General features: G+C 42.7%; 1 protein-coding gene across 1 annotated transcript in view; it reads right to left on the bottom strand.

The window, feature by feature from the left end:
* Positions 1 to 23574, bottom strand: part of LOC144686400 (partitioning defective 3 homolog B-like) — an 877073-nt gene that overhangs the window by 603499 nt on the left and 250000 nt on the right. The window contains exon 3 of the mRNA XM_078551550.1: positions 11772 to 11943. Coding sequence (XP_078407676.1) covers positions 11772 to 11943 — 172 coding nt within the window. The remainder of the gene's footprint in view (positions 1 to 11771; positions 11944 to 23574) is intronic.

Genomic DNA, 23574 nt, shown 5'->3' with positions numbered 1-23574 from the left:
CCTCATTAGGCACATGCAGTTCAGTGTCTTCCACTCCAACAGACATCGGGCATGTCTGTCCTTGGCTAAGCAACTTCAACAGGAACCACAGATTCAGCAATGGTTACAGGTGGAACATCATTTTGTTGGGGTATCTCCCTTTTTCTTAAATGATCCACATGCTTACGGATGATCTGGCTCTCTACTTCCACATGGTACGGCAATGATCCAGTCACAGAACTTACTTTACCAGGTAACCACTTCAGTCCTCCACCAAAATTCTTTATATACACTGCTTCTCCGATAGTAAATTGTCGCTCACGGCTATGCAAATCATGAGTTGCTGTTTGGTTCCCTTGACTTTTCTTCACCTTCCCCTCCAAATTGGGAAGTATTAGATTTAGTCTTGTCCGAAGACAGCACCTCATCAGTAATTCTGCAGGTGTTGCTCCTGTCGTAGTGTGGAGGGTTGTTCTGTAGTGAAATATGAAACAAGCAAGTCTATTTTCCAATGATTCACCTGTTAACTTTTTCTTCCCAACTTAAAAGTTTGTACCACTCGTTCTGCCAGCATGTTAGATGACGGATGGTACGGTGCAGTCTTCACGTGGTTGATGCCATTGGTGCTGACAAATCATTGAAACTCAGCGCTCGTAAACGCAGTACCATTATCTGAGATGATTATCTCTGGCAATCCATGGATGGCGAACTCTGGCGTAGTTTTTCTATAGTAGTGACCGACGTTGGCGATTTAACCTCAAACCACTAACCGCTTGGAATGACCATCTATAATCAGTATAAACACAATCTATGTGCAATCACACCCAGGGTCTACCAGGCCACCCCCATGGGTGTAATGGGGCTGCCACCGGCAACTTTTGCAGCTGTTGACATTGCACACCATGTTTTACCATCTTTCAATATCTTCGTCCATTCCTGGCCACCAAAGATAACTTCCCGTTATTGTCTTCGTTTGTGAGACTCCTGGGTGGGCACCGTGTAGCTCTACTAAGAGTGGTTCCCTTCCTTGTGAAGAAACTGCTACTCGTGCATCCCATAATAGAATATCATCTTGTCTGCTCATCTCATGTCTTTGGTTGAGAAATGGCTTCATTTCATCAGAGACTGGTTCCTGGGACCAACCATGTAACACTTGGTCCCTCCCTCAAGACAGGACTGGATCACGATTCATCCAGTTTCTTTTTTGCCTGGCACAAACTGGTGAGGAATCTAGGAAATCCATCACTAACACGAGTTCTTGGGGAATTGGGACAGGGTCATTGTTATCTTGCAAAGGAAGGCGGCTTAGGGCATTGGCATTTGCTATATGAATCCCTGGTCTATGTACAAAAGTATATTTATATGGCTGTCAAAATTAGGGCCCATCTTTGTATACGTGCAGAAGCTATGGGAGCCCTATCCTCGCTAAACAGACCCAAAAGTGGTTTGTGGTCTGATACTATCGTGAAATGTCACCTGTGCATGTATTGGTGGAAATCTTTTACACCAAAAATAATCCACAGACCTTCCTTTTTGATCTGAGGATATCCTTTCTCAGCTGTGGCAAGTGTCCTGGATATGTAGCCTATTGGCCTCTCTGTGCCGTCATCCATCTTGTGAGATAGTACCACTCCCACTCCATAGGGGGACGCATCGCATGTTCGCACCAATTCCTTTGTCTGGTCATCATACACTCTTCAAATTTGTTAGTGCAAGAGTTGTTCTACTTTCATGAAGGCTTCTTCTTGGGGTGACTCCTAAAACCAATGCTGTTTTTCAATTAGCAGTGAATGTGGAAGGGCTAGAACTGTTGATAAATTTGGTGGAAATTGCCCTCAATAATTTAGTAAAATGATTTAAGTTCAGAGGTGTTCTTAGGAGCAGGTGCCTCTCTGATTGTTTTAACCTTCTCTTCAACAGGGTGTAACCCTTGGGCATTTACCCGGTGGCCCAAATAAATGACTTCTGAAAACTGCATTTTTCCATCTTCAGGTGCACTCCTGCTTCTAAAAATAATTTCAGGACCTCCCCTAGGTTAGCCGAGTGCTCCTTTTCTCTGAATCCAGTTATTAGTACATTGTACAGGTAGACCACAACTTGAGGTAGTCCCTGTAGCAAGCTCTCCATTGCCCTCTGAAAAATGGCACAGGCTGAGGAAACACTGAAGGGCAGGCGTGTGTATTGATATAACCCTTTGTGGGTATTTATGGTCACAAATTCCCAGGAGGCATCATCCAGCTCCAGTTACTGATATGCTTGACTCATGACAAGCTTTGTTTACGCTGTCCCTTCTGCTAGTTTGGCATATAGATCTTCAATCTTGGGAACAGGGTAAATGTTCAGTTTGGCTGCTTTGTTGACCGTTATAGTCCCCACAGATCCAGACAGTCTGGTCTGGATTAAGAACCGGGACTATGGGTGCTGCCCATTCTGAGAACTGAACTGCTTTGAAGATACCCAGCCTGTCTCAGCTGGTTCAGCTCAGCATCAACCTTCTCTCTCACGGTGTATGGTACCTATCTTGCTTTCAAGAAGAAAGGCTTTGCTTCTGGGTCCACGTAAATCCTGGCCTGTAGGCCTCAAATTTTTCCGAATTCATCCTTAAAGACAGTGTCATATTTTTTGGCAGCTCTAGTAGTCCCCCCTGCTCACAACTGGATGACTTTGGGCCAGTTTAATTTAATCTATTTCAACCAAACACGCCCTAGAAGGCTTGGTCCTTCACCTTCTACCACCATCACTGGTAGCTGTGCTGGTTGGTGTCTATAATGAACAGTTACTCTGGTGATACTTTTTACCTGGATTTCTTTGCCTGTGTATGTTTTCAACTTGGTAGATGTTTGTTCAGAATTTAATTATTGATCATCTTTATTTAAATATCTGAAAGTGTGTTCTCCTATTACAGTGGTAGAAGCACCCGTGTCTAGTTCCATTTTTAAGGGTTTACCATTCACTTGCATCGTGACAATAATTGGCTCTGTCTTCCCAACTTTCATGTTGAATAATGAATAAATGTCAGACCATGAGACTATAAGATGTAGGAGCAGACATAGGCCATTCAGCCCAACAAGTCTGCTCCGCCATTCAATGAGATCATGGCTGATCTGATAATCCTCAACTCCATTTTCCTGTATTTTCCCCATAACTCTTGATTCCCTTACTGATTAAAAATCTGTCTATCTCAGCTTTGAATATACTTAACTACCCAGCCTCTACAGCCCTCTGCGGTAAAGAATTCCTACCCTCAGAGAAGGGATTCCTCCTCGTCTCGATTTTAAATGGGTGCCCCCTTACTCTGAGATTATACACTCTGGTCCTAAACTCTCCCACAAGGGGAAACAACCTTTCAGAGAACCATCTACCCTGTCAATCCCCCTAAGAATCTTATATGTTTCAATAAGGTCGCTTCTCATTCTTCTAAACTCCACTGAGTACAGGCCTGACCTACTCAACCACTCCTCATAAGAAAACCCCTCCACATCCAGGACCAACCTAGTGAATCTTCTCTGGACTGCCTCCAATGTCAATATATCTTTCCTTAGATAAGGTGACCAAAATTGTTCACAGTGTTCTAGATGTGGCCTAACTAGTGCCTTGTATAGTTTTGGCAAGATTTCCCTATTTTTATACTCTATTCCCTTTGAAATAAAAGCCAACGTTCTATTTACCTTCCCTATTACCCGTTGAACTTGTATGTTAACTTTTTGGAATTCATGCACAAGGACTCCCAAATCTCTCTGTGCTGCAGCCTTGTGCAGTCTTTCTCCATTTAAATAATATTCAGCTCCTCTGGCCAAAGTGCATAACCTCACATTTTCCCACATTATATTCCATCTGCCAAGTTTTTGCCCACTCACTTAACCTGCCTATATCCCTCTGTAGGCTCTATGTGTCATCCTCATCACTTGCCTCCCCACCTATTTTTGTGTCATCCACAAACTTGGCAATAGGTCATTAATATATATTGTAAATAATTGAGGCCCCAACACTGATCCTTGTGGCACTCCACCGGTTACAGGTTGCCATCTCGAAAATGCCTCCTTATCCCAACTCTGTCTTCTATTCGTTAGCCAATTCTCTATCCATGCTAATATACTACTCCCAACACCATGAGGCTCTTATCTTATCATGTAGCCTTATGTGCGGTACCTTATCAAACGCCTTTTGGAAATCCAAATATATTATGTCTACTGGTTTCCCTTTATCTATCCTGCTTGTTAACTCCTCAAAGAATTCCAGTAAATTTGTTAGGCATGATTTCCCCTTCATGAAGCCATGCTGACTCTGATTGATTAGATTATCTGTTTCTAAATGCTCTGCTATTACGTCCTTTATAATAGACTCCAACATTTTCCTAATGACAGATGTAACTATAGGCCAGTTAGCTTAACATGTTTTTTGTCTCCCTCCCTTTTTGAATAAGGGTGTTACATTGGCTATTTTCCAATCCTCTGGGACTTTTCCAGAATCTAAGGATTCTTGGAGGATTACTACCAGTGCATCCACTATCTCTGTAGCTACTTCCTTTAACATCCTAGGATGGAACCCATCAGGTCCAGGGGGCTTATCGGCCTTTAGCCACACTAGTTTCCCTAGTACTTTTTCTCTCGTGATAGTTGTTGTATTTATTTCCTCCCCGCCTCCTTTTCCCCTTGATTATTTAGTATTTTTTGAATGCTATTAATATCTTCTACCGTGAAGACTGAAGCAAAGTATTTATTCGCCATTTCATGGTTCCCCATTGTTGTGTCAGAATTGGTTGTTTCTGACTCTTCTACACTATAGACTTCATTGGACTCCGTTTGTTGTTTGGAAGCCTGTTTAAATCTCGCTTATGTGTCCACTTCTGTGACAAAAGTAACACTCTACTTTTTAAAATTGCCAATCGCTAGAAGTATGATTGTTTCCACGTGATGAAAATTAGTTTTTGATTTTGTTGCTAAGCTGTTTCCTCTCTGTTCTCGGTTAGCGGGGGCTGTTTCCCACTTCGCAGCAGAGTCCCGGCTGTTTGCGTCACTTTTGGCTGACTGTTACCGCCCAACTAGGAGAACGTCGCCATTTTTGTCCCTCGAATTGCCTGTGAATCCCTTATGGCGCTTTCCGTCGCCAGCGCTATTTCTAATGTTTTCTTAAAATCAAGATCCACTTCAGCCAGCAAACTTCACTGAAGAGCATCCTCCTGCACGCAAAATACCAGACGATGCCTGAGCATGTCATTCAGGGCTTCACCGAAATCACAATATTCCGTTAGTTGTTTTAATTTCGCCACGTAGGTAGCAATGGTCTCCCCCCGGGGCTCTATTCCATGAATTGAACCTGAACGTCTGCATTATGACTGAGGGCTTGGATTGAAAATGTCCCTTAACGAGGTCTGCTAATTCACTGAAAGTCTTCGAATCTGGGGCGCTGGGGGCAGTCAAACTTCGAATTAAACTGTAGGTTTTGCTCCCACAAATACTCAGGAGGATCGTTCTCCTCTTTCCCTCTCCTGTGATTTTGTTGGCTTGAAAGAAGAACGCAAGACATTCTATATATTGAGACCAGTTGTCTGTGGCTGGCTCAAAGGGATCAATTCTTCCAAACTGTGGCATTTTAGATGAGTATATCTTCTTTTCTTTTTAACAAACTTAGATGCTCACAATCGCTGGGCGAGGTACCGCACCGAATCTGATTTATCCTTGTTGCCAGTTTGTGATAGAGTTGATCTTCCAGACAACTTCTCTTAGTGGACACATTTAACTTTATTCACAAGGCAGCAGCAGCAACTACACGTGTGCATCAAATTCCATGACTAAAGAAGAACTCTCTGCTAGAGGCTCCCCGCACTGCTAACACATTGGTTTACCCAGATCATGTGATCTTACAACACAGGGTTATTCTTAAAGCTACATTCCTACATTTATCAAAACTATAATTACTACAGTATCAAAGATTAAGGGGTGATTTAATTGAGGCGTTTAAGATTATTAAAGCATTTGGCAGCGTTAGTAGGAACTATTTCCTCTGGTAAGGGAGTCCAAATTGAACTAGGCCATTCAGGATTGGAACAGACTCAATGGGCTGGCTGGCCTACTTTTGTTTCTATGTTCCTACCTCTTCGATCAAGCCTCCAGCCACCACCAGCCACCACCGTTCATACTCTTCCCACCATTGCTGGGTGATGGGTAATTTTTATCTTGTGGAGTTCTATCTTAAAAGCATTATATATGTGCAGGCACTGTCATTCAAACCACATACTTCCTCCTTCCTCCTCCCTCCCCCACTACTCCCTTTCACACAAGGCACGATATCTCTTTTGGTAGCCCTCAAAAATTAAGTGCCTGACAAATGGAAAAGGGAAGGCACTTTGGAGCATCTGAAGGGAAAAGCAAAATTGGAAGTCTGGTAGATTGAAAAGAAAGCCTATCTAACTGATGCATTTCACAAATTATACAGCATCAAAATGGATATTTACACCCACAGATTACACATCAATGCACCAGAAGAATATATGGAAATTAGGAAAATGTTTTTATTGAGAGAAGGAATACGCAATACAAAAATTCTAATGTACAACATGTTGACACTCAGGAAAACATTAAGAAATTACAGGTTATTCAAAAAAAGGATTGCAGAGAGTGTTTTGATAAAATGTATTTAAGTATAAAGACCCACTTATTTTCATGTACAACACTTATAAACGTAAAATGCTGGGTTCTTTTTGCAACAATCAATGTTTCAAATTTTCAAGTGAAAACGTATACTTAGAAAGTTGACGGAGCAGTAATGGGACACTTATTTCAGTAGCTCACAAATAATAATTTAATTATTTTCTCGACTGTATTATTAAGCAACATTTCAGCTGAGGATTTGAACTATAGCATGCTTCAAGAGGAGCCAAACATTGTCTCTAAGAGGCACATGTAACCACACACAATGTCTCAATGAAGCATGAAATATAAACGATTCAATTATGGTTTTTAAAAATTATTTTTTGACTTTTTTTCAATTGTTCAAGTGGAGTATTGAGCTAACCCATGTCATGTGCATCTTTTGTCTTTGATCACAAACCCATAAAGCCCACATCCATCATAACTGCTACTCAACAGCTGAGTGTTCTATATACCAACACATTCAGCACATCTAAGGCCTCCCATGTCTGTTCTCTTCAATCACTCCCCACTTGATCTTAACCTTGAAAGCCTCTATCTCAGCCTTCCATTGATTCACTCAAGGTTTTCTCTCTCCTCCTTTTCCAATTCCCACATGGGAATCGCAAGCTTAAAGTAGCTCAATACTCTTCTCTGCATTGACTGGCAGCATCTATAGCCAGAGGAAGGAATCCAGTGTAGGTCTAAATATCTGCTGGATGTACAAAACTGCTGTCAGGTGCTCAATATTTTTGTTGGGGGGGGGTGGAGAAAGAGAGGGGAGAGGCATTTCCTTTGCTTTCTATGCATAACTAAGGTTTCCACTTTTGCTTACATGTATCCCAGGAGGTTTCACTTTCTGAGCTGCGAACACACCCCAACACTCCTGATATTGGGCAGCTAACACATCCATCATCACAGTGTCCCAACTCTTCATACCAATTGGAAGGCCGATTGGATTACTCTCGACTATCAGTCAGAGCAACCATTTCCCCTTTTCAATTTTTTCATAACTAATGAACAAAAGTGTTTAAAATAATTTTTTAAAAAGCCCCTATGATTTTACTCTTGGGATGTTAAGCTGTGTTCTGGAGATGAATCTTCCAGTGCGGCGATAATTGGAGACTTGACTTTGTTATTCAGAAATGTGATGCCAACTATTTTGCTACGCAATGGATAGTCGCTCGAGGTGATCATCATTCCTTTTGGAGATGTATCATTCTCTGCTTAACATCCTTGCCAACAGAAAATCAAAAACTCCCTGTATGGAGTGACATTAGAACAGACTAATGTTCTATCGGTCTACAGCACATCACATCACAGCATTAACAATTCACTGGTGTGCACTGCTGCGCAGGTTTAATATTTTACTCAATTTCAAAATTCTCATCCTCATTTCCAAATTCCTCCGTGGCCTCACCACTTCCTATCTCTGTAACCTCCTCCAGCCCCAGCACTCTGAGATCTCAATGCTCCTCCAATTCTGACCTCGTGTGCACCCACAATTTCCATTTCCAAAAGCACCACCATTGACAGTTATGCCTTTAGCTGCCTGGGTCCTAAGTTCTGGAATTCCCTCTCTAAACCTCTCCACCTTGCTCTCCTCCTTTAAGAAGTTCCTTAAAACTTGCCATTATCACCAAACTCTTGGTCATCTGTCCTGATGTCCCCCTCACATAACTCAGTGTCAAATCTTGATTTATAATCCTACTGTCAAGAATCTTGAGACATTTTAGTGCATCATAGGTACTATATAAATGTGATTTGCTGCTGGTAACTGGAAATCTGCCTGTCCACCAACAGATTTTCAATCATAAGAGAAGTAATAACAGCCGCAGCTAGTTTTAGCTTCTGTATATTGAATGTTGAAAATAGCACGAACTTTGGTTCACATGAGGGTTCATTTGGGCAGCCAGTCATCTGTGACACATTTACATGGTGAGCTTATTGATTTATTTTCTTAAACTGAACACGTCTAAGGTCATCCTGTTCACTGGAGTCGAACACCAAAAGAAAACATTGCCAACAATATTCCATTCCATTTAAGATTAAGTTTAATTTTTTTTCCTCCAAGGAATAGTTATATTTATTCCTAACCAGAATATAAAAATTATTTGCTTCTTTTAATAATTTATTTTTGAACTATAGAAAGTCAACCTTATGTGTTTATTTTTGTTTTAACATGGTAATTACAGTAAAGGCCATTCAATTCAGCAGGTCTACGGCGGTGTTTATACCCCATATAAGTCTCCTCCCACTTTAATTCTCACTCCACCAAATTGGTAGCTCATTAAGAGGCCATTTTTTGGTGCATGAATCTACAGACTATCAGCAAGATTAACAGCCAATACAGAACATCAAAGTCAACCCTGATTCCACCCTCATGCGCCAAAGAAAAAGCAGCAGAACTATCGTCTACTCTGCATGGCAAGTATCTGAAATAAACTGACTTGGGCACCACTTAAGGTTGCCAACCCTGATTGGACATGAAATCACATGATCTCCCACCTCCAACCACTCCACTGCCCACATGCCTGTCAGTGGACACCTGATAAATAAATCCCTGTGGCATCTTGTCTCCCTGTGCAAACTGGAAAGCAAGGAGACTTGCCTCAATGGGTGACTCTTGGTTATAGGTAAAACAGCCTTCCCCCAGCACTTTGTCATTATTTTACAACCAATAAATAAGTGTTCAAAGAAACTGAAAAAAAAAAATGGATGCCCCTATTATTTTTCCCCTGAGTTGCAAGTTTCAGCAGTGTCTTGGTGATTAATCTCTAGTTCCTGGAGACCTGAAGACAATGCCGGAGGGTTGGCAACCCTTCCTCCACTGCTGCCCTAATTTAAATGATGCAAGCACAGGTCTGAGATAACTTGGAACTTTCCTAGTCCCTGACTCAGCCCAGCCTCAGGCGATTCGTTTATTGACAATGTCAATCTGTGTAATTTTTTAAACTTCTTTCCTATGCAATCTGATGGCTGTGAAAACAAGCATCTGACTCAGGGCTCATTTCTTTTCTGTTCATTCTCAGGATATGAGCACTGCTGGCAAGGCCAACATTTATTGCCCATCCCTAAAATTATGGCAGGCTTAGAATCAAAATTAACAAATTTTCAACATTACCCACAGAATTTTCACCTTGTACTCACCAACCAATCCCTCCTAAATATAAACAATAGGCGTTTTGGCTTTGAAGATGCAAATTTAAGATCAAGCCCATTGTGGTCAAAGCAAAGCGAGGGCTGGAATTGGATATGTTTTCAAAGCATTGTATGACTTACAGCTATTAAAACAAACACTGTCTAAAGGGGCGAAAAGCACACATGAAAAAAAAGTAGACATTTAATTTTTCACTAATCAATGCTGGAAATTTCCAGTGGCCCTCATGGACAGTCAGAGGTCACTTCTCACTCCCACAGAAAACAATGTGAGCTTTAACTTGCTGTTTCCTTCTTATTCATCAGTCGACCTGTGTTTTCCTTACATAGATAAACCAAGTGCTCAGCAGAGATTACAAACCCATTAATGTGACCCAGATGCTCCTTTTCGTCCCTCTCTTATATCAAACATAGACAGTATGATTGCAAATTACCAAGGACGTAATCCTACACGTCTTCATTTTATAAGAGGGGTATAACTGTCAGTATGTTGGGAATCTACATCTGCCAAAACATCCAACGAATAAATCACAGCTACATCAACCACTTTCTTTTTTTTAAATTCCGGTTTCCATTCCTCCACTGCTGAAGGTGGCGATCCTTACTACGTGATCCAACAGGCATCATCTCTGCGTATTCAACAAGTAGTCATTGCTCAAGTTTGGGCCTGAATATCAATAGAATATTCAAGGGCACGGTTGCTTAGTGGTAACTTTACCGGACTCGTTATCCATAGACCTGACTATAATGATCTGGAATTGCCAGTTCAAATTCCACCACATCCACTGGGGGAATTCAAATTCAGTTAGCTAAATAAACTTTGAATAAAAAGCTAGCCTCAGTAATGATAACCAAGGAACTGTTGTTGTTGCAAAAAAAAATCAAACCGGTTCACTAATGTGCTTTAGGGAAGGAAACCTGCCGTCTTTACTCAGTCTGGCCTATATGTGACTCCACACTGCAGCAATGTGGTTGATTCTTAACTGGCCTTTGAAATGGCCTAGAAAGCCACTCACTTGTATCAAAACTGCTATGAAAAACTACAATCCTCAGGGACTGCAGTGGTTCAATGAGGCGGTTCACCACCATCTTCTCAGGGGCACTAACTGCTGAGTTTGCAAGCAACGCCTACATCCTACAATTGAATAAAGAAACAAAAAAAAAAACTGCGCAGGTCATTGAAGCAGAATCTAAACTGGACTCACCTGAGTACGTATACTCAGTAAAGATTACTGGTTAACCATTAGGAACAGGAACCCCGCAAACAATCTCCTCCTACTCCACCCGCCCAAGTGTAGGATGACTGAAATAAATTACGACGTGCCAACATTGCCCTGGCTAAAATTCAGCTAAATTTGGTTCTCTCCAGGGAGCAAACTTGGCACTTTACTGCCGAGCAAGTAAGGCTCGTCGGGCAGTGCGTTTATTCACAGAGCCAGAGGATTACCATGCAGACAACAGAGCCAGCACCCTAAGGATGCACTGCAACTCACTGTTAAAATAAAATTGTTCTCAACATGTAAAGCAACAGAGACAGGAAACATCAGCAGGTTTATTCTTTCCTGCTTTAAATGAATGGAATAAACCTCACCAGTGGTTTAATAGATTAAAATACCTGTTAATTGTTATGCAAACCAGGCCCGCAGGATCCAGGGTTCAGTGGGCTGAACTCACTGGCCTTAAGAGGGGCAAGTGGAAGCTGCAGGAGTTGACTTCAACTGGTTCCAACAAGGTAGCAAAATCGTTGTGATCCTGGAGAGTTTTGCTGGTCGATAATCATTGACATAAGCTCACCAAGGGAGAAAATCTACTTGGGGGAAGGAATTGCACACAGATGCACATACATATATTAGATACACACACATGTTATATGACTTAAGCTAAGCTTAACATGTATTGTGTGAACAGATTTGAAATCCAGCCGGAGTGAGAATGGCTCACTAGTACCAGTTAACATGAATTCAATCCACTTTACTAGTGTAAACGGAGGCAACATCGACTCACCGCCTTTCAGTGCCGAGGAGGTGACCTCGATTTCTCCTGTAATGGGCTGAAAAGCCGCTAACTGAGCTGCCAGCTCGCTCTCGAAGGTATCTGGGCTCTGCCTGTCTGCCAGGCTGCCATTGGCGACTTCATCCGCACGGTGCATCTCTTGCTCCTCGTACACAGCGACAAGCTGCGGGGACAGGCAACAAAGAAATTGATGAATCTTAGTGCGCACAGCAGGCTGTTTAATGCAACAACTTACACTTATGTCGCACCTTTAACATAATATTATGCTCAGAATGCTGCACGCCACTGAGGCATTTGATGGCCATCTTGGGCAAAACTGAGCCAACCCGTGCAGGTTTTGAGATGACTGCTGATTTCTTCCAGAACCGGAAGTGTTCTGATTAAGATAATGTGTGAAAAAAATGGAAGGATGGCCAGTCACTAAGCTGAAGTATGGATTACAGTTACCTCTTTTTTAATCATGTGCCTCCTTAAGTTTCTGTATTGAGGCCAGAGTTAATTTAATTGGTTGGTAAAGACAGACAACAAAAGAAAACGCAGCCCTGAGAGAAAGAGAGCGAGGGAGAGTGTGAGTGAGTGAAAGTGAAAGAATGAGCAATAGAGAGAGGGGGGAATGAAAGGGAGGGTGAAGTGGGGGAGAAGAAGGGTGAGGAAGGGAGGACTGGGGGAAAAGAGGGAGCAGGAGATGAAACGGAGGGGAAAAGAGGGGGAGGCAGGTGGAAGAGAGAGGGAGGGAGGCGGAAGAGAGGGGGAGGGAGGGAGAGAGGGAGGGAGCAAGGGAGGTGGGAGAGGGAGGGGGCAGAGAGAGGGAAGGGGCAGAGAGAGGGTGGGGCAGAGATGGGGAGGGGGAGGGTGGGATAAAAGGGAAGGAGGGAGGGAAGAGAGGGGGAGGGGAAGAAGCAGGGAGGGAGGGAGGGAAGGGGAAGAGAGGGAGGGAGGAAGGGGGAAGAGAGAGAGGGAGGAAGGGGAAAGAGAGAGAGGGAGGAAGGGGGAAGAGAGAGGGAGGGAGGGAGGGGGAAGAGAGAGAGGGAGGGAGGGGGAAGAGAGAGAGGGAGGGAGGGGGAAGAGAGAGAGGGAGGGAGGGGGAAGAGAGGGAGGGAGGGGGAAGAGGGAGGGAGGGGGAAGAGGGAGGGAGGGGGAGGGAGGAAGGGAGGGGGAAGAGGGATGAGGGGAAGAGAGAAGGGGGGAAGAGGGAGGGGCGAAGAGGGAGGGGGGGAAGGGGAAGAGAGAGGGAGGGAGGGGGGGAAGGGAGAGGGAGGGAGGGGGGGAAGGGAGAGGGAGGGAGGAAGGGGGAAGAGAGAGGGAGGGAGGGAGGGAGGGAGGGAAGGGGAAGAGAGAGGGAGGAGGGGGACAAATAGGGAGCGGGGAGAGATAGGGGAAGGGGTAAGAGGGGGAGGGCGGAGAAGGGAGAAGAGTGAGGGGAAAGAGAGGAGGTGGTGAGAGAAGGAGGGTGAAGAACGGAAGGAGGAACGGGGGAGAGGGAGGGAGGAGAGAGGGAGGGGAGAGCAGGAGGAGGAGACGAGTGTAATGTATTCTAAGAACTGGGCATTCTGTTATACAGCCCTCTCCATTGGGGAGGTGTAAATAAGTGTCTTCAACATGGCTACTTACAGTTGAGCCCATGTGTGACCTTTCTCAGGCCAGTATACAACAAGAGAAATGGGGGATGGATGGAGTGATGGTAGATGGAGGGATGGGATGGATAAAAGAAAGAGGACACGATTGAGCTGATGAAACAGCCACACTTTAAAAGCCTTGAGCTATAACATTTGGGTACAGAACTTAAAAACAATAGAACTTTCCACTTGAACAGCCATCTCTGCATAAATTGATTGAATTCAATCGATTGGATTGAAACATCATGTATAAAGTACAAATAAAAACCAGTGTGCCTTGTGCTACAACTGCAGGAATCATTTGTCCCTGGGTCGAACTCTGTCTGCACAGAAAACACTACAAAGTTAATACTTCCTGATCAGGAGGACCAAATTCCACTCAAGAGAAAACTTCAAATTGTGAAGATAGAAAAACATGCTTCTAGAAACCTGAATTGTAGCGCTTTGTTCACACAACAACTAAGCAAGGTGTGATTTCTGAATGAACTGAAGTAATATTGCTTTCAAAACCCTGAACTTGCTGCAACATTCTGCCTTTCGTGTACACTGGGGTTTTTAATTTCACCACGTCACAGGACAATTTTCAATTTTGGAGTTAAAATGGAAATCTGCCAAGAAGCCATGCAAGAGGAGATCTCAAGTCAATTTTCCCCCGATTTTTCTCTCTCTCTTACAATGTACGAGTGTCTTATCTCTTTTTAGCTTGATTCCACAATCGTTTCAGAGTGTAATTCTTTAAAAGCCACAACCGTACTTTTTACAAAGTACAATTTTGCTGGTGATTCTCAAAACACAACCCCGTAAAAATGAGCAATCCCTTTTCAAAAGAGATAAACTTGATATTATCGTCACTTTGAATATAGTTGACTCACACCTAGTCAATTTCCAAGACTCCAAACAAACTCGAGGGCTTGTTGGCAAGTTGATGCAAAAGTATGGGCCACAAAATAAACAAACAAGACAATGTAGAAAACGTATGCACGGCAGGGAAAGGGCCAGTGGCAAACCAGAGTAGGTGGAACGTAGGTTTAACAGGCTTACTATGTCACTGTGAGCAGAGTGGAGCATGAGCCATTTTGAGATCTCTGTCACGTGCCTTCCACTGTTCTGACAAGCAATACTGGCATTAACCCAGGAGCAGGTCCCCAATCCCATCACCTTCTCAACAGAAGCCCTGCAAACATCACACTGGAATGAATTGCAGCTATTGTGTCCGAGTTACACTACAACAACTTGCATTTATATACTGCCTTTAACATAGTGAAATGTCTCTTTTGCAGGGGTGTTAACAAACAGATTGCGACACTGAACCATGTAAGGAGAACATAGGACAGGTGGCCGAAAGCTTGGTCAAAGATGTCTGTCTTAAAGGAGGAGAGGTAGAAATGCAGATTGGCAAAGAGATTTATGGAGGGAATTCCAGAATTTGAGGCCTGGACAGCTGAAGGCGCAGTGACCAATGGTGGAACGATGAAAACTAGGGATGTGTAAGAGCGAGATCTGGAGGGGTGCAGAAATCATGGAGAAGGGACTGGATTAGGCATAACCTTAAAATGAAAGCTAGGTCAGGGCTGATGTTATGAAGTATTTTTTTGCCACTTCTGCCTACAAAGGGTTGCAAAAATTCAGAACTCTTTCTCCCCCAAAAAAGCTGTTGAGGCTGGTTGGGTGGGGGGTGAATTGAAAATATCCAAAAAAAGTGATTGATAGATTTTTGCTAGGCAAGAGTATTAAGGGATATGAAATCAATACAGGTAGATGGAGTTAAGAAACAGATCAACCATGATGTAAGTGAACGGCAGAACAGGTTTGAGGAGCTGAGGAGCCTCCTTTTTTGTTCCAATGTGGATCAGGCTGCTATTGCTGCATGCCACACAAACTGAACCCTGACAAGGACAAGCCAAAGCAAAGGAGCTTCCACAAAAGGGGCAGCAAGTCAGCCTGTGGAAGGTTACCATCATCATCCTCTTCTGGGCAGTTCAAGACAGCTTCAATTGGGGGCTGGTAACTGTTGTAGTGTGGCCTTGTTGCCTATTTGTTATAGAATTGATCTGCAGACAACTTTCTAAGTGGAAACATTGGGTTTATTTACAATACAGCCAGCAGAAACTACACGCGTGCTTTCAACATCATCTCTATCTCTATACTGACTGTGGAGAAAGCCTGCGCTGCTAACACATTGGTTTACACAGGTCATGTGATCTTACATCACAAGACTATTCTTAAAGGTACAGTCCAACATTTAACAACACCATAATTACTACAGTAATCAATCCTCTCGACTCAGAGAAAGCTGGCTTTACCGGGGTGAGCGAATTCTTCACAGACAGCAAATTAAATTTTCCCACTTATGATCATACCTAGAAAGGGTCTAATATCTTGTTATACAAGGAAATACAGATCAAATGGATAAGTATAGGCATGCATCAAGTACGATACAAAATACTAGGTTTCCTGCCTTGGGACCACAATTAAAGTGAGGGAAGACAATGCAAATTGGTCCGTGGGAAGAGGCAAGCACAAATCAGAGTAATAATATTTCTTGTTCCACATACTGATTTTGTTGCTGCACTTTTTTCTCTTGGGGACATTCCCAGCTTTCCAGAAAAGCTAGTTGGCTGTCCCTCAAATCCCCCAGAGCTCCCTCTAAACGATTCCTCAAGGATCAATCAAATTGGGTTCAAATTCTAAAACCCAGCTACAATGCAATTGAAAGTTTACATCAAAGGTTTGCTAATGGAGACGACACTTAATAGTAATGTTAGCAGGTTTATCCAACTGATGTGATGCATAATGTGCAGCCACACTGAGCTCACTGTACGTTTGGAAAGTTCGAGATACCACGCTGAAAAACCATTATGTTTGACAGGGCAAGTTACAGACTAGGCTTTCATCAGCCTGTCACATATGCTTTCTTTTGGAGTATTTAACTTTAAGTGCTGCTACTCTAGACATCCGTCGGGAGTAGATTTTTTAAAAAGACAAATAGTCCTTTACAATGCCTATCTAAAATAAACCAGTTGTGCTTTGTGCACATGCGCAGAAAGATTCTACTCCTGTTCTTCTCTGGTGCATATAGAACTCTTCAAAGGTAAATCCTTACCGCATCATGTGAAAACTGGCTCAATAAAAATCACTATTCTTCTCTGCCCTCCTCAAACAAGCAAAATGACCATCAGTCAAATTAGCTGAAACTCATAATCCACCCACCGACATACACAGTCCGCTAAATATTTTCTCTCAATCCCACCTCCCCCCCCACCTCATTTCACTTTTGCTTACAATATGTAACAGAAAACATAACAGTTCTTTTGGGGAAAAAAAATCACAGAATAATGAATCCTATGTCAAAGGCAATGAATGGATGGAACGAAAGAAAGAACGAAAGAACGAAAGAAAGAAAGAACGAAAGAAAGAAAGAACGAAAGAAAGAAAGAACGAAAGAAAGAGAGAAAGAAAGAGAGAAAGAGAGAAAGAGAGAAAGAAAGAAAGAAAGAAAGAAAGAAAGAAAGAAAGAAAGAAAGAAAGAAAGAAAGAAAGAAAGAAGTACTTTTCAAAATAGAAGGCTGAGGGTTGACCTCGTGGAAGTTTTTAAAATTATGAAAGGTTTTGATTCAGTAGTTACTGCTGTCATGTAGGAAACACGACAGCCAGTGGATATGGCGCCGAAAATAAGAAAGCATTTAATTCCCTAGTGCTGTAGCTCCCACCTTGACAGGCACATCAGGGTTTTAAATAATTATGATTGGTTCTGAATGCCCGCCACCAAATAGTTTCACTTCCATTTAGGCAGCATCTTTCAACACTTCTACCCTTTTTTAAAAGGTTACTTTTCCCTGTTCACGCCCCAGTGAACCATTTTCTACTCCCAGTTTGAAGAGGAATGGAGGGGGGGAAACGGGATGAGGGGGTTGGGGAGGGGAGGGGGTGGGGGGGAAGGAGGACGAATCATACTATTCAGCATTCGGCGATCCACCGACTGTAGCCAGATGCTATAAAGAATATGAGAATGACCCATGGTAGGTCAACATCCATTTTTACTTCCTCTGGGAAAACAGCTAGTCTTTCACTCAATTCTCCCTTTCCCTCTAACATCAATATAAAGCCTGGGTCCAAACAAATAGCGCACAAGTGCAGACACAAACATGCATGCTACAGACTTGTAGATATCCTTAAATTGTTGGCACCACCCACCCCCACACAAAGTGCTACCAACATTCACTAAAGCAATATTATGCAAAAATGAACACATTCAGCTCCGACTGTGATTTATGTGCATCTATGTGAATTACAAATTTGAAAATACGCAGCACCATTAATACAAAGCACACTCAATCACACTCCTCGGCGCATCAAGCTTGTCTGCTTTGATTCCAATTTTATGCTAAAAAATTCAGCGGGACCCGCAATTTCAAAGGCGGCAACGAATAGTTCGGATTCCATAAATCTTCTGAAACGAGATAAAACAAAGGGTAGAAGATTTTTTTAAAAGATGCATATGGAAATAAAACTGGGAGAAACTTGAAATAAATTTACAAACCGGAAAAATCCCTTGGAGCTTGGCACGGGTTTCTGGCAGATAACAACGACTTGCATTTTTATAGCGCCTTTAACACAATAGAACGTCCCATTGTGGTTCAAATGATTGTAGCCAGAAAAGATTTGCCACAACAAGGAGGTACAGGTGACCAAAAGCTTGGTCAAAGAAGTAGGTTTTAAGGAGACAGGGATAGAAAAGTGGGGAGGCGGCGAAGCTTATGAAAGGAACTCCAAAGCTTAGGGACTGGACAGCCGAAGGCATGGTCAAGCAATAAAAATTCGAGGTGCGCATGCGGCCAAAATTAGAGGAGTGCAGATATCTCAGAGGGTGCAGGGCTGGAAGAGTTTAGGGATAGAAAGGGGTGATGCCATGGAGGGATTCAAATATAGGAATGAGAATTTTTAATTGAAGAGGTGCCAGGCCGGGAGCCAACATAGGTCAGCAAGCAGGGGAGTTTGGGGGCAGGTGGGGTCAGGGTGGAATCGGGTAGGTGACATGTTGGTGAGGGTTAATTTAACAGGAAGCCACTGCAATGACAAAAACAAAAAATGCAAATTGATTGGGACGCTACTACCTGTGTACATCAAACTGATTTGCAGTGTGTCCAATGGGCCTAACATTTTCCAGTCACTCAGAGATTGATTAGTCCAACTCAAAGGAGGCACACATTCCACAGCCCTCTTGCAGCCAGGCTGTCTGGTGGTTTCAAAGCTCTTTACTACAGCCCTAGTCACATTGTCAGTGACTCTGTACTAAATCCAGTCACGAGACTGCAGCTTCTAGACTGGTGTGTGCCTGTCTGGAGGCTGCTGACTCTCAGATTGTGCTCTCTTTCTTTCCTCGACTCATGCACCTCAATAACAATGATGACCAGACTCTCTGTCCTTTACTGTATTTCATCAATTATCGAGCAGAAGAGACATTTGGAAAACATTTGGAAAACTTTCATGTTAGGAGACATAACAGGGCACATGAAGTAAAATGTCAAAGGCTTTGGAACGTTTTACTATTTGAATAGGCGCAACAATTCAGGTTGCTGTCCGACTGATTGATCTCTAAACAAATGGAAAATATATCCTCTGAGGAAGTAACCAAGCTAACACAAGCCTCAGTGCATAGATTGAAAAGAAAAGCTGAACTCGGATTTATATAGCACCTATCAAAACTTCAGGTCATCCCAGCTTTACAGTCAATGAAATAGCTGAACAGGCACATGAGAACTCCATTGCTTCCAAATTCCCCTACATGCCACACACCATCCCAACTTGGACATATTTTGTCATTAAGTCTTAGGGCTATGGACTGAAGAAGTTCAAGAAGACAACAAGCAAAGACCTTTCTAAGGAATAAATGCTGGCCTTGCAAGTGATGTCCACATCCCAAAAAACATACTTAAAAATAAATAATTAAGGTTTTTAGCTTCATTGGTCTCCCACGGTTGTAATATAGAAAGTGCAACAGGCAATTTGCACATAACAAGGTCCCAATAACAGGAATGAGCAGATAATCTGTTTTAGTGATGTTAGTTGAATGATAAGCATTGGCCAGGACACCAGGGAAAACGCCCCCGCTCATTTTCAAATAGTATCATGGGAACTTCCATGTTCACCAAGAAAGTCTCAGCGTGGCACAGCAGCAGTCCCTCAGTGCTGCACTGTTCAACTCTCTGACTCAGTGGCAAGATTGCCACCAGCAGAACCACTTGCACCAAAGAGACATCAGGCTGTCCCTTCGCCCAACTGACCCTAAGTCTACATGGTGAAAGTGCCGATGGCTTTAGTTTTGGTGCTGCACCACAGTGTAGTTGAAAAGTTCATGGGTGCCAGCTCACACGCCACAGTGGAAAAGCGAGCCAATGCTCCCACAAGACAACTTACTGAATTAACAATCTTATAGCTTTATGCCCCTTCAGATAAGCCTTCAAAATAATTAAACCATTTTTGTTAAAAACATAGGCCTTAAAAAGGAAGCTTTTTTTCCTGCAATTCAATGGGCCCACTATCTTAAAACATATCAAAGAGACATGCTACAGCAATCACTACTGATCACTCACACAATGATCATCTCCATGGGAGCACATGGCTTACTTGCAGGAGCAATAGACTCAATGATCATGCCCATCACTCTACCTGATTCAAAGGTGGCACAGAAAGAAGCAAGAACAACTAGGATCAGGGTCGGTCGGAACATGTTACAGGCAACTCCCTTTTCATGAAAAAGGAGGGACAAAAGTGAGAAAATCTCCATATGATGGGGGAAAAGGATGACGCACCCCCTGCCTCACTTCCAACTTACCCCTGTGCAATTCCTTCCATTTAGTTAGAGGAGCACTTGTCCCATCAGTCCCCTCAGTTAGCATAAAATGCTTGGAGACTTAAGCAGAACCAATGAAGCAAAATGCCTTTACCAATTTTAAAAAATTTGTTTTACTGGGATTGTCCATCCCTAAATACCCTTAGAAAGGTCTTAGTTTGCCTTCTTCTTGAACCTCAGCAGACCACACGATGATGGTACTCCCAAAGTGCTGTAAGGACTTAGCAACAATATATGTCCAAGGCAGGATGGTATACGACACTAAGGGGACTTGGAAGCAATGGGGTTCCTATATGCCTTTTGCTCATGTCCTCCTAGGTGGTGGAGATCATGGGCTTGGAAAATGGGTTTGCAGTCCGATATATTCATGTAGTTTATGGGTTCTCGCCAATCACAGACGCTGTTTGGTGTCAAACAGATGTGCAGTTTTCCTCTGGCTAAGGAAGGAAGGAAAAACAAAACCAAACCATCCTGTTGCCATGAACTGTTTCCTATCCCTGGTCACAATCCATTGACCCCCCTACTGAGAAACAAGCATGGTGACAGGCACTGGGCAAAGACAGAATTAGGCTCAGCTGTGATGTTCTTTGGTGTCAAATAGCTAACTGGCACTCCCCAAATCAGGCGTGGGAAAGCTGGCTACCAGCAACAGTCAAACTATATCCCAAGCTGGGCTTGTGCCTTCAGCTGAGATGGAACAAAAAAGAAAGGGGCAATTGCAGCAACATTTCAAAACATTACCAGGGGAGAAAGGTCTCAAAGAGTTAAATAAAGCAGGTTTAATGAGCTGGTTGGAATATGAAAAATTGTCATCTTATAATGAAAGATAAATCAATGTGACATTACTAATCTTCTAATGTTTTGATCTAGGAAAATTAAGGAGTAATTGAAGAATGATTTGTTTTTTTTTCTTGCTGCCTGTGAACTGCACTACACAGGTTTACATTCATTGTAAGATGAGAGACTAAACCTACATTAATTATTTGCCATCCATTAATATGTAAAATGGTGTCAAACCTTATTTTTAATTTTACCAATTGGCTTTAAAAAAAATACAATTTTTATTGTTCTGCTTTGTTTTATTCGTTAACATCAAGGTTGTTCACGATGCGGAATGGTGGAAAATGTTTCCCTCTCTCCAGCACTTCTTTGTTGAGTGTGACAGGATAAAATTCCCTCCACCAATCCTGTCTCCCCACTCCCCACCTAAAGTGTGTTCCTTAGTCACAAAATTTGAAAGTGATCTCAACTGGTGATTTTTCTTCCTCCATTTCCCTCACCAGAAGGCTGACTGAAATAGTCAATGCATGGTCTATAGCATAGAGTTCTTAGACACACTGGAAATCAATTCAGTTGCGGGAGAGAAACACAAGGGGTGTCCCACAGCAGGAGAGATTGCTCTGCTTCGAGCAGTGAAGATTAAGAGGCGATTTATCCGAGGTGTTCAAAAGTATGAAGGGTTTTGATAGAGTACATGGGGCAAAATTCTAACCACTGGTTGGAGGTGGGGGGGGGGATTCAGTAGCCAGATGACACAGATCGAAGATAATTGGCAAATGGACCAAAGGGAGACTTTTTTTTTAAAAAGTGTAGTGAATTGCTGCAATCTGGAATTTGCAGGGCTTGGAAAAAGGGCAGGGGATTGATTCTAACTAGATAGCTGTTTCAGAGAGCCTGCACAGACACAATGGGCAGAATGGCCTCCTACTGTGTTGTAAGATTCCATGATTCTTTGGTAACACAATAAGAGAACAATAAAACCCATGCATGCATTCTTGTTTTAAAGTTGCAGTCTGGCGTTTTACATGTGCATCATTTGGAATGAAATCAGGGGGAAATTAAAAATAAATGGAATAGGTAGTATATTTGAGGCTCCATTGATCCATTTAAAATGCTTTGAGATGTGGTAACAAAAGAATTGCATTAGGGCATCTCTTCTGTCTCTGGGCAGGTACACCACCTTGGTAGCTAGGAATCCATCAAGCTTCTAAGAGGTACTGTATGACTCAGCCTCTGGTTTTAGTCCCCTCTCCCCCATTCCCATAGAGGTGAGCTTGCCAGGTTCTACTCATTAAACTCATTGCAAGAAGTTAGAGCTCACACTCAACAGCTTGAGCAAAGCCAAACAACCTCTTCAGCCCAGACAGTGGACGATTTAAACTGAGTCTCATTCCTGCATGTTGAAAATTCTTCTTAGAAATCTTAATTTTTCAAATTTAATTTTTTTTGCTTGATTTCCTTTTGTCTTTTTCCTCTCTCTTATAATCTAATCTTTCTTTCCCTCCCTTTCTGCACCTGGTTTGACTCTAATTCATCCTATCTTCTCTGTTGTTCTTCTGTTTCCTTACTCAATCCTTAAATTCTCACTGATTTAAGGAGATAGACTCTTGGCTCCATCATTCACGAAAGTCTCAGATGCTCTGTCTATTATATGAGTTCGCTAGAAAATGTTACTAATAGAGCATGCGGCAAAATGCCCCATTCTTGCAAACTCTGGGCCAACAAGGAACAGGTCCACTTCCTACCACTCTGGGGACAGATCCCAGGCTTTGCCACAGAAGTAGGTTTATTTCTATAATTACACAGCCTCTCCCCAGAAATGTTGTCAATGTACTTTCTGGTTGCTCCTTGTCAAGCTAGGAAAAGAAGAGAAAAAAATTCTTCTGGGTCTTTGGTGAGTAACACGAGCAGCCTGGATAGAAGTCACGTTAACATATCACCGGCCATTCGGTAAATGAATGCTGGAGCTCATGTCTCCTACCTGCATGAAATGATTTGCAGCCACTATGAACAGGTGGACTGCTGAAGGGGGATGGGGTGGGGAGACGGTGGAAGGGATCTCACTCTCATGCGCAACCCACGGCATAAAATAAGGCAATCTGATTAGCCGTAAATTGTATCTGACAAGGGAATCAAAATGCTGTCAAATGCAATGACACGGCTAAGGCATCTGTTCGTAAAGAGCTTACCCCACTGGCAAGGTGACAAGCAGATGTATAATGCCGTGCGCATGGTAAATTAATTCATTTACTTATGATAAAAACAAAATCAAAGGCTTCCACACCACAATTTCCATTTAAAATCTTGTCAATCTCTCAGCGAATCAACACAGAATGCAACATGGCTGATATTGGGGATTGGTGACACTTTAAATCACCTGTGTTAGTTCACTTAATTTAACGTTCGCCACGTTTCGTTTATTCTCCTGGTGCTGCTGCATTGAAATAGTAATTAATTATGACTGATCGGCATCATAAATGACCAGAGCTAGTCAGAAACAATCTACCTTTTTTTTTGTTTTGGGGCCTAGCTTGACTCCTGTTAA

Source organism: Cetorhinus maximus, chromosome 11 (genome assembly GCF_964194155.1).
Source record: "Cetorhinus maximus chromosome 11, sCetMax3.hap1.1, whole genome shotgun sequence".
Lineage (NCBI taxonomy): Eukaryota > Metazoa > Chordata > Chondrichthyes > Lamniformes > Cetorhinidae > Cetorhinus > Cetorhinus maximus.
The sequence above is the reverse complement of the archived record's forward strand: the minus strand, read 5'-3'. Positions and strand labels throughout refer to the sequence as shown.